Source organism: Nerophis ophidion, linkage group LG11, assembly GCF_033978795.1.
Source record: "Nerophis ophidion isolate RoL-2023_Sa linkage group LG11, RoL_Noph_v1.0, whole genome shotgun sequence".
NCBI classification, from domain to species: domain Eukaryota; kingdom Metazoa; phylum Chordata; class Actinopteri; order Syngnathiformes; family Syngnathidae; genus Nerophis; species Nerophis ophidion.
This window is the reverse complement of record NC_084621.1, coordinates 3396798-3415694: the sequence shown is the minus strand read 5'-3', so window position 1 is coordinate 3415694 and position 18897 is coordinate 3396798. Positions and strand designations below refer to the sequence as shown.

At 40.1% G+C, this 18897-nt stretch overlaps 1 protein-coding gene across 5 annotated transcripts in view; it reads left to right on the top strand.

Annotated features, from left to right (window-relative positions):
* Positions 1-18897, top strand: part of LOC133561559 (chloride channel protein 1-like) — a 115713-nt gene that overhangs the window by 76276 nt on the left and 20540 nt on the right. For 4 of the 5 annotated variants that reach the window (XM_061914922.1, XM_061914920.1, XM_061914918.1 and 1 more), the window contains exons 7-10: positions 2087-2165; positions 11782-11907; positions 15055-15139; positions 15204-15305. In XM_061914922.1, coding sequence (XP_061770906.1) covers positions 2087-2165; positions 11782-11907; positions 15055-15139; positions 15204-15305 — 392 coding nt within the window. The remainder of the gene's footprint in view (positions 1-2086; positions 2166-11781; positions 11908-15054; positions 15140-15203; positions 15306-18897) is intronic. The other variant, XM_061914919.1, reaches the window with a different exon arrangement.

Below are 18897 nucleotides of genomic sequence, written 5' to 3'. Positions count from 1 at the left end.
CCCAATACTTTTGTCCATAAATATAGAGGTTCATTTGTGTCTTCATTACAAAAAAAATTTTTTTTACACTGAATTAATTTGAATAAATGTTTTGGGTTTTAATTTGTGAACTGATTTATTTTTTTAAATATCAAATCATGGTGACAATTTCTTTGAATAAGATATGTGGCAAAATGTGTGTGTTTAATGTGTGTACAGTTTGGTAAAGTACAGTCTTTTAAAACTCAATGGGGAAAAATCGGCGTAAAAATAATGCAGCGCAGTAATTTTTGGTTGCTTCAAAAACTCAAGGCCCGCTTCCGGTAAATTAAGACGGAAATAATCAATCCTGTCTCAAAACCAGCCAAAAGTGGGAAAAAAAATTCAGCGTATAAATTCAGTGTATAAAAGTTCAGTGTTTAAAAATTCAGTGTTTTAAAATTCAGTGTATAAAACTTTAGTTTAGAATTCAGTTTATAAAAATTCAATGTATAATAATTCAGTTAAAAAAGTCAGTGTTTAAAAATTAAATGGAAACAAATTCAGTGTATAAAAATTCAGTATAAATAAATTCGGTGTATAAAATTCAGTGTAAACTCATTCAATGTATGAAAATTAAGTGTTTAAAAATTCAGTGTAGAAAAATTGTGTGTAGAAAAATTGTGTGTTTAAAAATTCACTGAATAAAAAATCAATGTATAAAAATTCAGTGTATAAAAGTTCAGTGTTTAAAAATTCAGTGTTTTAAAATTCAGTGTATAAAACTTTAGTGTTTTAAGAATTCAGTTTATAAAAATTCAATGTATAAAAATTCCGTTTAAAAACATCAGTGTTTAAAAATTAAATGGAAACAAATCCAGTGTATAAAATTCAGTGTAAACACATTCAATGTATGAAAATTAAGTGTTTAAAAATTCAGTGTAGAAAAATTGTGTGTTTAAAAATTCACTGAATAAAAATTCAGTGTTTAAAAATTCAGTGTTTAAAAATTCCGTGTTTAAAAATTCAGTGTAAAAAAATTATGTGTTTCAAAATTCAGTGTTTAAAAATTCAGTGAATACAAATTCAGTGTATAAAAATTCAGTATAAATAAATTCAGTATATAAAATTCAGTGTAAACACATTCAATGTATGAAAATTAAGTGTTTAAAAATTCAGTGTAGAAAAATTGTGTTTAAAAATTCACTGAATAAAAATTCAGTTTTTAAAAATTCAGTGTAAACAAATTCTGTGTTTCAAAATTCAGTGTATAAAAATCAGTGGATAAAAATTCAATGTATAAAAATTCAGTGTTTAAAAATTCAATGTTTAAAAATTCAGTGAATAGAAATTCAATGTAAACAAATTCTGTGTTTCAAAATTCAGTGTATAAAAATTCAATGTATAAAAATTCAGTGTATAAAAATTCAGTGTAAATAAATTCAGTGTTCAAAAATTCAGCGTTTAGAAATTCAGTGTTTAAAGGAGGGAGTAATTGATCTATTATATAGTATTATGCCCAGGTCTGTTGTAGCGCACAATGCTGCATTAACTGCCCTTTTTCAGCTACTTTGCAAGACCCATGTCACGTGACTCCAAACTTGACACCTAATTGGCAGGTTCTGAGACTCCATCGAATATTCTGGTCTTAATTTATCGGAAGTGAGTCTTGCGTTTTCAAGCAACAAATGTTTCTGCACTAAATTTTTTGCGCATTGAATATTAAATCACTGTATTTTAAACAGAATTTTTGAACACACATTTTCATTCAATGAAATGGTCAGCATAATTGGATGTAAAACTATTCAGCTCACAAAATTCAAAGGTAAAAAAGTCAGTTAGATAGAAAACTTTGGTAATAAGACACAGATGAACCTCCATAGATGTTACATGCAGCTGCTTCCATGATGCACGTGCCTCCTCACCCCTGCTGTGTTATGGTGGTTTCCTCGCCTCTTTATTACCTCACTGAGCATTATTTATTCACTTGGTCCACTTGTGTCTTTCCCACTGTCACGTCACCCTGTCTCCCCCCTCCTCTCTTTCCACCACTTTCACCCCATCGCCCACAACCCCACCTTTTCCCCCCTCTACTCTCCCTCCACCCTTCTGTTTTCTGTGTCAGTAGAACCCTTACGGTTACACAGATATTCTGACTGTTGGCTGTGCCGTCGGGGTGGGATGCTGTTTCGGCACTCCACTGGGAGGTACTGTACACGCCTGCTTGTCATGACCACATCACACTTGGTGGGTGTACAGTATTTTGCACGACAAAGTTATCTTTTTGCTGCTCTTTCTGCAGTGAACCCAGTTATGCTGGAACCATTCTGTGATCACACGCTTACCATAAATGCTGTGACTATAATCACAAAAAAAACATGGTGGTAATTGGAAGCAAGCAATAATTGGAGAGTTTGAACAATGTTTTATTTTAACTTTATTATTCATCTGGAGTGCATGAGAAAGTTGAAATGAAAACGTAGATTGCTTTGACCATACTAGGAGTATGAGTTTGTGATATTACCTCAAATCTATATCGCCATATACAGTGGGGCAAAAAAGTATTTAGTCAATCAATCAATCAATCAATGTTTATTTATATAGCCCCAAATCACAAATGTCTCAAAGGACTGCACAAATCATTACGACTACAACATCCTCGGAAGAACCCACAAAAGGGCAAGGAAAACTCACACCCAGTGGGCAGGGAGAATTCACATCCAGTGGGACGCCAGTGACAATGCTGACTATGAGAAACCTTGGAGAGGACCTCAGATGTGGGCAACCCCCCCCCTCTAGGGGACCGAAAGCAATGGATGTCGAGCGGGTCTAACATGATACTGTGAAAGTTCAATCCATAGTGGCTCCAACACAGCAGTGAGAGTCCCGTCCACAGGAAACCATCTCAAGCGGATCAGCAGCGTAGAGATGTCCCCAACCGATACTGGGTCTCGACTCTGGACAGTCAGTACTTCATCCATGGTCATCGGACCGGACCCCCTCCACAAGGGAGGGGGGGACATAGGAGAAAGAAAAGAAGCGGCAGATCAACTGGTCTAAAAAGGAGGTCTATTTAAAGGCTAGAGTATACAGATGAGTTTTAAGATGAGACTTAAATGCTTCTACTGAGGTAGCATCTCGAACTGTTACCGGGAGGGCATCCCAGAGTACTGGAGCCCGAAATGAAAACGCTCTATAGCCCGCAGACTTTTTTTTTGAGCTCTGGGAATCACTAATAAGCCGGAGTCCTTTGAACGCAGATTTCTTGCCGGGACATACGGTACAATACAATCGGCAAGATAGGATGGAGCTAGACCGTGTAGTATTTTATACGTAAGTAGTAAAACCTTAAAGTCACATCTTAAGTGCACAGGAAGCCAGTGCAGGTGAGCCAGTATAGGTATATATGTATGTATATATGTATATAAAGGTATATACAGTACAGGCGTAATATGATCAAACTTTCTTGTTCTTGTCAAAAGTCTAGCAGCCGCATTTTGTACCAACTGTAATCTTTTAATGCTAGACATGGGGAGACCCGAAAATAATACGTTACAGTAATCGAGACGAGACGTAACAAACGCATGGATAATGATCTCAGCGTCTTTAGTGGACAGAATGGAGCGAATTTTAGCGATATTACGGAGATGAAAGAAGGCCGTTTTAGTATCAATCAGCCAGCGATTGTGCAAGTTCTCCCACTTCAAATGATGACAGAGGTCTGTGATTTTCATCATAGGTACACTTCAACTGTGAGAGACAGAATGTGGAAAAAAAATCCAGGAAATTTAAAGAATTTATTTGTAAATAATGGTGGAAAATAAGTATTTGGTCAAGCATTCAAAGCTCTCACTGATGGAAGGAGGTTTTGGCTCAAAATCTCACGATACATGGCCCCATTCATTCTTTCCTTAACACGGATCAATCGTCCTGTCCCCTTAGCAGAAAAACAGCCCCAAAGCATGATGTTTCCACCCCCATGCTTCACAGTAGGTGTGTTGCTAAAGGCAGCTGCAATACACCGCTTCCCACCTACATCTTTCTTCTTTGACGTCTCCATTATTAATTGAACAAATTGCAGGAGATTCAGCAACACAGATGTCCAGAATACTGTGTAATTATGCGGCACGGAGACTGTTTCTACAAACATTTGTGGAAGAATGGGCCGCTTTCAGAGAATTCCAGTGTGGAACTGTCATAGGATGCCACCAGTGCAACAAATCCAGTCGTGAAATTCCCTTGCTCCTAAATATTCCAAAGTCAACTTTATTATAAGAAAATGGAAGCGTTTGGGAACAACAGCAACTCAGCCACAAAGTGTAGGTAAACTGACAGAGAGGGGTCAGCGGATGCTGAAGCACATAGTGCAAAGACTTTCTGCACAGTCAGTTGCGACAGAGCTCCAAAGTTCATGTGACCTTCCAATTAGCCCACGTACAGTACGCAGAGAGTTTCATGGAATGGGTTTCCATGGCCGGGGAGCTGCATCTAAGCCAGACAACACAAAGTCCAATGCAAAGCGTGGGATGCAGTGGTGTGAAGCACGTCGCCACTGGACTCTAGAGCAGTGGAGACGCCTTTTCTGGAGGGATGAATCACGCTTTTCCTTCTGGCAATCTGATGGACCAGTCTGGGTTTGGAGGTTGCCAGGTGAACGCTGCATTTCGGACTGCAATGTGCCCGGTGTGAAATTACAGTGGGGCGAAAAAGCATTTAGTCAGCCAGCGATTGTGCAAGTTCTCCCACTTAAAATGATGACGGAGGTCTGTCATTTTCATCATACGTACACTTCAACTGTGAGAGACAGAATGTGGAAAAAAAATCCAGGAATTTTAAAGAATTTATTTGTAAATTATGGTGGAAAATAAGTATTTGGTCACTTCAAACAAGGAAGATCTCTGGCTCTCACAGACCTGTAACTTCTTCTTTAAGAAGCTCTTCTGTCCTCCACTTGTTACTTGTATTAATGGCACTTGTTTGAACGCGTTATCTGTATAAAAGACACCTGTCCACAGCCTCAAACAGTCAGACTCCAAACTCCACTATGGCCAAGACCAGAGAGCTGTCAAAGGACACCAGGAAAAGAATTGTAGACCTGCACCAGACTGGGAAGAGTGAATCTACAATAGGCAAGCAGCTTGGTGTGACAAAATCAACTGTGGGAGAAATTATCAGAAAATGGAAGACATACAAGACCACTGATAAACTCCCTCGATCTGGGGCCCCACGCAAGATCTCATCACGTGGGGACAAAATGATCATGAGAACGGTGTGCAAAAATCCCTGGTGAACGACCTGCAGAGAGCTGGGACCAAAGTAACAAAGGTTACCATCAGTAACACACTACGCCGACAGGGAATCAAATCCTGCAGTGCCAGACGTGTCCCCCTGCTTAGGCCAGTGCATGTCCAGGCCCGTCTAAAGTTTGCAAGAGAGCACATGGATGATACAGCAGAGGATTGGGAGAATGTCATGGGGTCAGATGAAACCAAAATAGAACTTTTTGGTATAAACTCAACTCCTCGTGTTTGGAGGAAGAAGAACACTGAGTTGCATCCCAAGAACACCATGCCTACTGTGGAGCATGGAGGTGGAAACATCATGCTTTTGGGCTGTTTTTCTGCTAAGGGGACAGGACGATTGATCCGTGTTAAGGAAAGAATGAATGGGGCCATGTATCGTGAGATTTTGAGCCAAAACCTCCTTCCATCAGTGAGAGCTTTGAATGGTTGACCAAATACTTATTTTCCACCATAATTTACAAATAAATTATTTAAAATTCCTACAATGTGAATTCCTGGATTTCACATTCTGTCTCTCACAGTTGAAGTGTACCTATGATGAAAATGACAGACCTCTGTCATCATTTGAAGTGGGAGAACTTGCACAATCGCTGGCTGACTAAATACTTTTTTGCCCAACTGTATATTCCAGCCTCCTACAACATCAATATATGTAACAGTATATTAATTGGTATGTACCTTATTTTCCGGATCATGGGGCGCAGCGTATTCTAAGGCGCACTGCCGATGAATGGTCTATTGTCGATCTTTTTTCATATATAAGGCGCATCGCAATATAGGGCGCATCAAAGGAGTCTTTTTTTTTTTTTTAAATGGAAAACATTTCCTTGTGGTCTACATAACATGGAATGGTGGTTCTTTGGTCAAAATGTTGCAAAGACTATGTTTTACAGATCATCTTTAAGCCGATTTCTGACAGTTGCTTCCCGATGCGTCATCCTCCCCGTCATCTTTGTTGTATTGTAGCGGTGTAGCGTGCAAGGACGAGAGTGGAAGAAGTGTCAAAAGATGGAGCTAACTGTTTTATTGACATTCAGACTTTACTTAAATCAATAACAGAGCAGCATCTGCTCATCCAGAAACAACAAAAAACGTCCAACCGGAACTCTCTAATAACTAAAGTCCCTTGGGTGAATAATGTAAACTCACTACACCGGTATGTTTTAGCACTTTCATTGCGAGTTTACTGACAAATATAAGTAAGAACTTTACACTACTTTATATTAAAAATGGCAACAGCGGAAGATGAATGTCCCATAACAAGAAGAAAGAGAAAAAGAAGGAGCATATCAACTTCAGTGCCTCACGGACTACAAAGGCGGACTTGCGCAATTTTTCAGGATTTATGCAGATCCCAAATGCAGATCAGCAGGTACCAGAAGGTAATAAAAGTTGCTTTTGCATAATATTGCAAAACAAAACATCAGATAATGTCTTACCTTATACACACACCTTAATAATTATAATACAATGAAGTGTTTAATGAGCCGACCACCTATCAAGCGGTGCGGCTTCAAAGCTTACGAAAGTCCTACTAAAACATTTTGATAGATTTTTGAGCGCCGTGTGTAGTGTTCTATATTTTCAATGGAACATATAAAATATTGGTGTTGTTTACTAGAGTCATGTTGCCATCATTGTGCAGTCTACACCTATTTCTTATGTGTGACTGCCATCTGCTGGTCACATTTATCATCACACCATGTACCAAATAAAATCGCTTCGAGGCCGGTAAGCACAACCATAATTATTCCGTACATTAGGCGCACCGGGTTATAAGGCGCACTGTCGAGTTTTGAGAAAAGGATTTTAAGTGCGCCTTATACCGAAAAATACGGTAAATGTCTCAAGTCGGTCCAAAAACTGTTATACTTTAAATAAGGGTTACGTATTTCTTTTCAGGCAAACTGATGCGCTTTTAAATCTTTTATGTTAAAAACTAAAACACAATGCTAATAAATATATTCTTTGTTGTAAATTAATCTATATTGTGTTTTATTTAATTTTAATAAAAATTCAAAGTTATGCAGAGGTGTACAAATATACGGAAAAATTATATTATTTCTAGTTGCGGTGGGGTGGGGCGCAATTTTTCTTCTTCCTGCAGGGGGACGTTACAGAAAATAGTTGAGAATCACATCCTGTCCTTGTTTCCTTGAAACTCATTTTGCTCGCGATTTTGCTATTGATGGAGGAGGCTCGATCAAGTGCGATACTGTGACCCATCGCCGGAAGTAGGGATAGTTTCAAAATAAAATACCTGGAAGACAAAAATGTAATTGCCTGTAATTTCAAACACATTTCTTTGCAGCTATTTTTGAAACCACCAACTTGGTGCTGGTGACCACTACTCCTAAGGACTTTAAAAAATTGTATATATTTTTGCCGGTGTAAAAAAATAGCCCTGTCATGCATGTATGTCCACAAATGTGGACCGCAGAGAACCTCGGCTTTCAGGGGGATGTGCATTGCAAAACATTTTTAAATTGTACAAAAAGGATTTGATTTCAGTGATTCATTAAATGTCAGGAAGTTTGTCGCAGTCTAGTCGCTGAGTAGAACACAAACCAATTGATTACAATTTAACTTTTGGACAATATTTCTTATTTTGTGAGATTCTGAACTTCGGTTTATAATTAGCTCTAGGCTATAACAAAGGAAATCCACCAACAGCTGAGTAGCAACATTTCAAAGTGCTGAAAGAGTTAAATAATGATTTTCAAACGCAGCTACATCATAGCCACTGGTGCTAATGTTTATTGACCCACTTTAGAGACTTTGTGCAGCCGACATTTACAGGCGGCACACACCTTATTGAACAGACGTGTTAATTGGAGCGTTTACGATGTTTACGTGTTCGTCACATGCCTTCTAATTGCACCGGCAAAAGTGAATGTTGGAAAGCACTTAAATCCCTCTAGAACTTGGTGCCGTCATAACACAACAATAAAATATATTAATGACCTTGTTAGCTGCTTGGCTCACTTTCTAAAGCTCTACTGTATAAACAGTAATTAAACAACTCATCATTATCACTCAGCTTTAATGCCCAATTTCACATTTTCTTGTCTCCGTTGCTTTTTGAATATCTTATCTTTTTCACATCAAGTTTATTGTTGAGGTTTTTTTCAACATTTGTTATCTTATTGACATTGTAACAATGACAACAGCTAATAACCCCTTCAATCTACATGAAAAAATACGGATTTATTTAAGATTATAGACCATATAACTACCGTTTGAATCATGAGGAAACAATATTTCACTATATAATTGACCTCTAAGGCCATTAGCCACTTACTTATACAAAAAAAAAAAAAATATATATATATATATATATATATATATATATATATTAGAGATGCGCGGATAGGCAATTATATCATCCGCGACCGCATCACTAAAGTCGTCATCCACCCGCCGTCCAACCGAACCAACTTTTTATCAGGACCGTACCGCCCGCCAACCGCCCGCAGAAATCAATAGCGTTCATCCTGATGACAAAAATATGGGCGTGCTGTGAAGACATTGCCTTAGACACCTACAACAACATGTACGAACCGCTTGTTGGTCGGGCAACATGTTGTGTACAAGATTGAAAGACATACTGGGTGACACAGAGTACACTGATGGTTATGATATAAACAACTTTAACACTTACTAATATGCGCCACGCTGTGAAGCCACACAATACAAGATTGACAAGCACATTTCGGGAGAACATCCTCACAGTAACACAACATGAACGCAACACAACAAATACCCAGAGTCCTTTGTATCCGTGACATTTCCTGAATATATTTTACACACCCGCGCCCCCAACCCCGGCCACCTTACCGACGCACGGAGGGGGTTTGCTGCTAGCGGGGTCTATAAAATAGTCAGGGTGTGTCATGAATACAAAGGATTCTGGGTATTTGTTGTGTTGTGTTTATGTTGTGTTACTGTGAGGATGTTCTCCCAAAATGTGTTTGTCGTTCTTAATTGGTGTGGCTTCACAGCGTGGCGCATATTACTAAGAGTGTTAAAATTGTTTATATCACAACCATTAGTGTACTCTGTGTCACCCAGTATGCCTTGCAGTCGTGTGCATGTTGCTGAGGAAGCCACACACAACATGATGCTGGACTAACAAGTAGATCGTACATCTTGTAGAAGGCGACAAAGCCAATGGCTTCATAGCACGCCCTAATACTAATTATCTGGGTGACTGCCGGCAGTCATTCAAGAGAATAATTGCGTCTCCTATTGTCTTCTTCGTCTTATGACACGGGTCTTAAATGGCTCTTTGAATGGCAAAAGATACCGATCTCAGAACCATGTATATCAAATATTTCCGGATGGTTCAACCGCCACCCGCCCGAATCTAATTAAAATCAATTTTTTCGTCATGTCAACCGCCCGACCCGCGGTTTATCCGTGGACTACGCGGATGAGACCGCAAACCGCGCATCTCTAATATATATATATATATTAGGGCTGGGCAACAATTAAAATTTTTAATCGAAGTTAATCGCACTTTTTCTCTGATTAATCGCGATTAACTACATTGTATACACAAAGCCCAATAATGAATTCAAAAGTAGTGTGTAGTGCACCTTTATTGGAATATTCTCCCACATGAACAAAAGCGCCAAAACATTTGTTGTGCAAACACAATTTAAATCAGTCCTTGTTAAACAGTAGCAGTTAAATAGCATATTTTATGAAAATCAACTCAAAAAATGTAAATACAAACATTTAAGCTTATTGCCACTGCCAGGGTATTTAAGTTATCCTGTTTGTTATGGAAAATAAATATAATCTACATACAAATCTCTGAGCCACAATCATAACATCTGAACAGGCAATTTCTGAGGTAACAGCAGAAACATTTTTTTATCAGGGATCTTATGTTTAAAAAAACTATATTATAGGTAGTGGGCTGTTTTAGGGAATTTTGGATCAAATTATCCGCAGTAGCAATATTAATAATGTTGTGTTTATTCTGCGTAGTGCACTTAAAATAATTATGACCATATCTAGGAATTGATATGATGGGAATTTTCCGATTGTTTGCTTGGTGCTTTGATAAACTGAAGGCATCATATACATGGTACTATATTGTGATGTTATGAGCCTGGGAAAAAAAAGAACTACCCTAGGCAGCATGCAACAGGAGTGAGGAGCATGCGCGGTAGCCCGGTATAGGTTGTGTCGCCATGACGGCATCTTGTATGTTGTGATATGCACGCTCTGAAAGTAAACGTTAAGAACTCAGCCAACACTCCTGGTCTGCATTATTCATAAATAGACAGACAACACATATACTCCGCTGCTTCACAGGCCGCTGGATGTAGCCGGCAAAGTATTCCCATGCTAGCTAGCCGCTCTAGCAAGCACGCCTCATTCAGTCCAAAACGGCCCGATCTATCCACATCCAGAATTGTCTGGCGGTCGTAAGTGATCCCGGAGTGACCACGCTGTAAGCCAGCCAGGACATTTGCAGAATTGTCCGGTATTTTTGCCAAATGTTCCATCTTTACCAAGAGCCCCTCCACGCCGGGCGATGCCATCTTGTTAAGAAAAGGCGTTAACAAAATAAAAGCATGTAAACAACATACGCAAATGTGCGATAAAATAATTGTCGGCGTTAATAGATTGATGAGTTAACTCGTAATTAACGCATTAATTTGCCCACCCCTAATATATATATATATATATATATATATATACATAATTTTGTATTAAATATATATTTATTTATTCCATCCTTCCATCTTCTTCCGCTTATCCGAGGTCGGGTCGCGGGGGCAGCAGCCTAAGCAGGGAAGTCCAGACTTCCCTCTCCCCAGCCACTTCGTCCAGCTCCTCCCGGGGGATCACGATGCGTTCCCAGGCCAGCCGGGAGACATAGTCTTCCCAACGTGTCCTGGGTCTTCCCCGTGGCCTCCTACCGGTTGGACCGAGCAACCCCAAATCCCTAAATATTTGTATTAGTTCTGCAGCTTTCGATACTTAAATACATTTCTGCTGAAGCTCCATTGCACACATTAGCTTTACAGATGCCGGACAGTATATTTTGTGGAAATGATGTTTACCAGATTCATGGATCAAATGTACGACACACCGGGTAATTTATTTGAGAAGAAAATTCATATCTAACTCCTGAAATAATTTAAGTATGTTTGTGAGCGTTCAGTCAACTAAGACGGATAGAAGTCACTCAAATGTGTGTGTGTGTGTGTGTGTGTGTGTGTGTATGCGTGTGTGTGTGTGTGTGTGTGTGTGTGTGTGTGTGTGTGTGTGTGTGTGTAAGAGAGCGAGCACTCATGTGTTTCGTATCCCTCCTCTTGTGTATGATTACACCCTCAACTTTAAGTGTTTTAGTCTCTCTCAGCATATTTGAATTCATCTCCCTCTCCCTCGCCTCGTCTCCCTCGTTGACCACTTCTTCACATCCTCTCTAATCCCCCTCTCTTCTTTTTTTTTCTTTTTTATTCCCTTCTTCTTACATCCCTCTCTCCTCCGCTGCCACCAGGGGTGTTGTTCAGTATTGAGGTCACGTCTACCTACTTTGCAGTGAGGAATTACTGGCGGGGATATTTCGCCGCCACGTTCAGCGCCTTCATATTCAGGGTGCTCTCGGTTTGGAACAAGGATGCTGGTGAGACACATGCACTCACACTCACACACACACACACACGCACACACACACAGAAAATATTGCAGTGCTTGCATTTTATAGAAAATAGCCGCTTGTGACAGCATAGTCCTTCTTCTTCCCCACACCCCTTTTCTCCTGCATAAATGGATTAACGTACTTCCACAGGTATAAAGATGTGTGTAGATTTTCAGCATTTCAACAAAAATTGCACATGATGCGATATGCTTTGGATCATGAGAGGCTTCACACTTTTGTTCAACCTGTTTTTAGTAAAACTGCTGAAATTGAAGCTGAAAATCTGTACATTCCACGTTGTAGAATCCATCCCCCAGCGGTGGTGGGCCGTCAGAGCCAGCAAGGCCTTCTCTGCTGGCCTAACAGAACCAGAAATCATGATCATAATGAAAGATAAAAGTATATTTTAATTGAATTTCCCTGTGTCACGCCTGTAAATCTGGTTTTATGTTTGATCATGTTTTGTTTTGTTTTCTGGACACTTCCTGGTTTGTTTTTGTTACCATGACAACTCATTGATTTTCCCACTCACACACACGCTACCCATGCTGCACCTCCTTCATGCCCTCGTCCATAGTTCCATGCCGGGTACGTTTTTGTATTTATGCCATTGTACTAGTTTTGTTTATAGTTCAAAATCAAGGATACGCATACATGTAGACAAACATAGACACACAAAAGGAAAACCCAAATTTACCCCCCCCCCCCCTCCCCAAAAAAACCTACTAGGTAATAATACAAGTGAATTAAATATGTGTGCGCCGCTACTATACCTTGGAACGTATATAATGTTTAGCAAGTAAACTGAGAATTTTAAGTTGAACATGTTCCTGAAATGAATGCCATATTTTGGTGATTTTTGCATCAAAGCCCCGAAGACACTGCCTTATCTTTTCCATCCTCATAAAGGACAGAGTATGTCTTATCCACGTTGAGTGAGAAGGGGGAGGGGGGGGGGGGGGTCTTCCAACTCCTCAGGACGACCCTCCTTGCAATCAAGCTAAGAAAAGCCCCAAAATCGGCAATATAGATTGGCAATGAAAACTTTGGAGGTACCACTTGGGAGAGGGTCTAATATGGACTGAATTTACAGCTAAGAGTGAAAGAAACACAGATTTTCCAAAACTGGCACGGGGCAGGGCAGATTGTCTACCTCGTTATGACACTTATCGCAAATTGGATCAAGTCCAGGGAAAATGCGAGCCAGTTTGGTTTTGGACCAGTGGACTCTGTGAACCACCTTATTCTATGACTCTGTGCCTTGCACTGATCGAGAAAGAATGGACTCGTTTCAAAACCTGGTCACAGGTATCTTTCTCGTCTTGTACACATACTTGCCAACATTGAGACCTCTGAATTGGTCGTAGCGGCGGATGTATATTGTAGCGTCCCGGAAGAGTTAGTGCTGCTAGGGTTTTGGGTATTTGATCTGTTGGGTTTATGTTGTGTTACGGTGTGGATGTTCTCCCGAAATGTGTTTGTCATTCTTGTTTGTTGTGGGTTCACAGTGTGGCGCATGTTTGTAACAGTGTTAAAGTTGTTTATACGGCCACCCTCAGTGTGACCTGTATGGCTGTTGACCAAGTATGTGTGTAAAAGCCGCATATATCATGTGACTGGGCCGGTACACTGTTTGTATGGAGGAATAGCAAACATGACGACAGGTTGTAGAGCAGGGGTGCCCACACTTTTTCTGCAGGCGAGCTACTTTTCAATTGACCAACTCGAGGGGATCTACCTCATTTATATATATCATTTATATTTATTTATTTATGAAAGAGACATTTTTGTAAACAAGTTAAATGTGTTTAATGATAATACAAGCATGTGTAACACATATAGATGTCTTTCTTTCACAAAGACAAGAATATAAGTTGGTGTATTACCTGATTCTGATGACTTGCATTGATTGGAATCAGACAGTAATGATGATAACGCCCACATTTTCAAATGGAGGAGAAAAAAAGTTGTCCTTTCTGTACAATACCACATGAAAGTGGTTGGTTTTTGGCATCTAATTCATCCAGCTTCCATACACTTTACAAGAAAAACATTGGCGGCAAATTCCGTAGCTTGCTTGATTGACATTCACGGCACCCGAGGGTCTTGTGAGATGACGCTGGCTGCTGCCAGTTCATTATTATGAAAAAATGACAGAGAGGAAGGCGAGAAACACTTTTTATTTCAACAGACTTCCGTCAAAACTCTAAAGGCCGACTGCACATTTCCTATCTTCACAATAAAAGCCCTGCTTCATGCTGCCTGCGCTAACAAAATAAGAGTCTCGGAAAGCTGGCGTGCACAAGTGATGTGCACGCCAGCTTTCTGAGGGATGGCTTGTGCACGCCAGTTTTCCGAGACTCTGTATTTAGTTAGCGCAGGCAGCATGAAGCAGGGCTTTTATTGTGAAGATAGGAAATGTGCAGTCGGCCTTTAGAGTTTTGACGGAAGGTACGGCGCGAGAGTCTGTTGAAATAAAAAGTGTTTCTCGCCTTCCTCTCGGTCATATTTTCATAATAATGATCTTGCAGCAGCCAGCGTCATCTCACAAGACCCTCCGGTACCGTGAATGTCATTTAAGTGACGTCTTGGTGAAGATTGATGATCACTCATTTTTAGGTCTATTTTTTTTAAAAGCCTGGCTGGAGATCGACTGACACACCCCCCGCGGTCGACTGGTAGCTCGCGATCGACGTAATGGGCACCCCTGTTGTAGAGGATGCTAAAGGCAGTGCTTTTAAAGCATGCACTTGATATCGGGAGAAATTCGGGAGAATGGTTGATTTTCAGGAGGATCACTGAAATTCCGGAGTCTCCAGGGAAAATCAGGAGGGTTGGCAAGTATGCTTGTACACTCTTGAGGGATTTCAATGCACAATAGTGTGCAAGTGGGTTTCTGTATAGAATCTCCAGCCGTGTCCATGTGGTGAGTGACATAAATCACGATATTTTGAGAGGTGAAGTCGGACTAAGTAGGATATCACTGAAGGCCTAGGTGAGACATGCACGGCCCGCCACTGACAGCCTCTCATATCGAACCAGTCCCCATACCTTGCACATTGGCCCCCCTATTTTCAACTGTTAAGATGCTTAAAATATCAAACCACCCGATTCTTTCTTCGTTCCCGACAGTCACAATCACTGCTCTCTTCAAAACCAACTTCCGCATGGATTTCCCCTTTGACCTGCAAGAGCTGCCAGCATTTGCAGTAATAGGGTAAGTTCTCTGTGTAGTAAAGACCCGAAAATGTAACCGAGTGTGTCCTGCTCTTCTTTTTTAGAATCTCATGCGGCTTCCTCGGAGCGTTCTTTGTCTACCTGAACAGACAGGTGGTTCTGTTCATGAGGAGGCCCACGGCCCTCACGCGCTTTCTGACGAAACAGTAAGATTTGACACACATTGTCTTAAATTATACAGTAAATGCTGTGAGTAGTCAAATTCATATAATCGCTGTTGCTGTACATCCAATTTAATATCCGTAACTGTTAAACAAATGTAAGAAATGTTAAAGGCCTACTGAAATGAGATTTTCTTATTTAAACGGGGATAGCAGGTCCATTCTATGTGTCATACTTCATCATTCGCGATATTGCCATATTTTTGCTGAAAGGATTTAGTAGAGAACATCGACCACAAAGTTTGCAACTTTTGGTCGCTAATAAAAAAGCCTTGCCTGTACCGGAAGTAGCAGACGATGTGCGCGTGACGTCACGGGTTGTAGGGCTCCTCGCATCCTCACATTGTTTACAATCATGGCCACCAGCAGCGAGAGCGATTCGGACAGTGAAAACAAACATTTCCCCATTAATTTGAGCGAGGATGAAAGATTCGTGGATGAGGAAAGTGAGAGTGAAGGACTAAAAAATTAAATTTAAAAAAGGCGAGCGGCAGTGGGAGCGATTCAGATGTTATTAGACACATTTACTAGGATAATTCTGGAAAATCCCTTATCTGCTTATTGTGTTACGAGTGTTTTAGTGAGATTATATGGTACCTGAAAGTCAGAGGGGTGTGGCCACGGGTGTGGTGACCGCCAGTGTCTCTGAGGGAAGCCACGCAGATGCAGGACGACGCAAGCTCCGCTCATGTCTACGGTAAGAGACGACTTATTACCACAATTTTCTCACCGAAACCTGCCGGTTGACATGTGGTTGGGATCCATGTTCGCTTGACCGCTCTGTTCCATAGTTAAGCTTCACCTTCGGGAATTTTAAACAAGGAAACACCGGCTGTGTTTGTGTTGCTAAAGGCAGCTGCAATACACCGCTTCCCAACTACATCTTTCTTCTTTGACTTCTCCATTATTAATTGAACAAATTGCAAAAGATTCAGCAACACAGATGTCCAGAATACTGTGTAGTTATGCGATTAAAGCAGACTACTTATAGCTTGGATCGGGCTGGGAAAAAAATGTCCGCTACAACCGGTGACGTCAAACGCACGCGTCGTCATATCGCAACGTTTTCAACAGGATACTTCGCGCGAAATTTAAAATTGCAATTTAGTAAACTAAAGCGGCCGTATTGGCATGTGTTGCAATGTTAATATTTCATCATTGATATATAAACTATCAGACTGCGTGGTCGCTAGTAGTGGCTTTCAGTAGGCCTTTAACCACTGTTATTATGAAAATGGACCTATGATTAATTTTGTATTTTCTTACTTATACGTGTTGTTACAATATAGGATAATTCAGTGTTTTGGCCGTATGCGCCTCCCAGATGGCCGTCCCCCAATTTTTTATGTAATACACGTTTCCACCACCTGTGACAGTAATGCCAATATCAAACAAACGGAAGTAGTCTGGCGTTAATTTTGTCAAGCACAAAATTATGACTAAAGCTGAATTTACTTTGCACTTTTTTGTTAACAGTTTAGATAGGATACCTATATTTATTGAATCAAAAATAGTGAAATTCCACGACATAGTGAATTTGCAAACAGCTAAAATTATACACAAGGCAAACTATAACCTGCTACCCAAGAATATACAACATTTTTTCTCAAAAAAGAGGAGAAATATAATCTTAGAGAAAAATGTAATTTCAAACGTTCGTACGCACGTACAACACTTAAGACCTTCAGTATATCTGTATGTGGAATTAAATTATGGAATGGATGAAGCAAAGCAATCAAACAATGTACTAATATGATCCACTTCAAGAAACTCCTCAAACTTAAAGTGTTTACAAAGTACAAAGAAGAAGAACCATGATGAACATTCTGAATGTATTTAATCCATTCATTCATTCTCAAGATAATCTTACTTATCTCATCATATGAAATACAACTAAATTCACCAATTATTATTTATTTATTTATATTGTGATTACTTCTGGAGTATATTGTGAATAAAATTAGAACAGGAAGTGAACAAAAGTTTTAACAACTGTTATGTAAAAGAAAAGGGTTAGGAATTGTCAGGCTTGGGCTGTGGATGTTTGCGCTTCCTCGATGCAAGGATGATGTGGGACGAGTCAGGCATGAATGTAAGTACATGGTTTATGTAATAAACAAATAAACAACAAAAAGCGCTCACAATGGAGGAAGAAACTTGGCTAAACAGTACAAACGTGAAACAAAAACACCTGCTCGTTGGCATGAAAGACAATTTAACAATAAACTTAAACAGCACGATGGCAAGACTAAAGACATGAAACAAAAGAGTACATAAACTTACACGGCATGGAACTGTGGACGAAGACGTGAAAGTTTGAACAGCATGGATAGGGTGCGTGTGAGTGTGTGAGGATCCCAGGACGAAGACAAGAAAAAGAGTGACTTAAATAGCTGTGATGATTAGTGAAAACAGGTGAGGCTGAGAACAAGGACGTGACAGGTGAAAACTAGTGAGGTTGGCATGGAAACAAACAAAACCAGGAAGTGCAAAACGTAACTGATTGTCCAAAATCAAAAACATAACAAAACAAAACATGATCCATAGATGTGACAGGAATAAATCAATCAATCAATCAATCAATGTTTACTTATATAGCCCTAAATCACTAGTGTCTCAAAGGGCTGCACAAACCACCAAGACATCCTCGGTAGGCCCACATAAGGGCAAGGAAAACTCACACCCAGTGGGACGTCGGTGACAATGATGACTATGAGAACCTTGGAGAGGAGGAAAGCAATGGATGTCGAGCGGGTCTAACATGATACTGTGAAAGTTCAATCCATAATGGATCCAACACAGTCGCAAGAGTCCAGTCCAAAGCGGATCCAACACAGCAGCGAGAGTCCCGTTCACAGCGGAGCCAGCAGGAAACCATCCCAAGCGGAGGCGGATCAGCAGCACAGAGATGTCCCCAGCCGATACACAGGCAAGCAGTACATGGCCACCGGATCGGACCGGACCCCCTCCACAAGGGAGAGTGGGACATAGAAGAAAAAGAAAAGAAACGGCAGATCAACTGGTCTAAAAAGGGAGTCTATTTAAAGGCTAGAGTATACAAATGAGTTTTAAGGTGAGACTTAAATGCTTCTGCTTCTTCCTACTCCTTTTCGAACATGTTGAAAAGAGAAACTGGAAATTGTGATGTATCATGTTGTATGCTTGCATGTTCCAAATAAACTCAAACTCAACTCAACTCAACCTTAATATCATTTATTAATATTATTATTATTTATTATTTCATCAGTTATTTATGAATCACTGCTTATACATTTTATTGGGTTAGTACTTATTTTTCTACCAAGCCTGACCTAAACTGACCTAAACCAATTTGGTGTGGCGAGTAAACGAGGCCATTACTGTTAAAATAATAAACATTCAAACAAGTAAAATCCATTTACATTAACATCGGAAAAGGTAACTCATGTGAAAGGATCAAACAGACAGAAGGAGAGAATGGCGGCATCGGGGGAAGAATGCATTGTAACGTGTGTGTGTGTGTCTGTGTGTGTGTGTGTGTGTGTGTGTGTGTGTGTGTGTGTGTGTGTGTGTGTGTGTGTGTGTGTGTGTGTGTGTG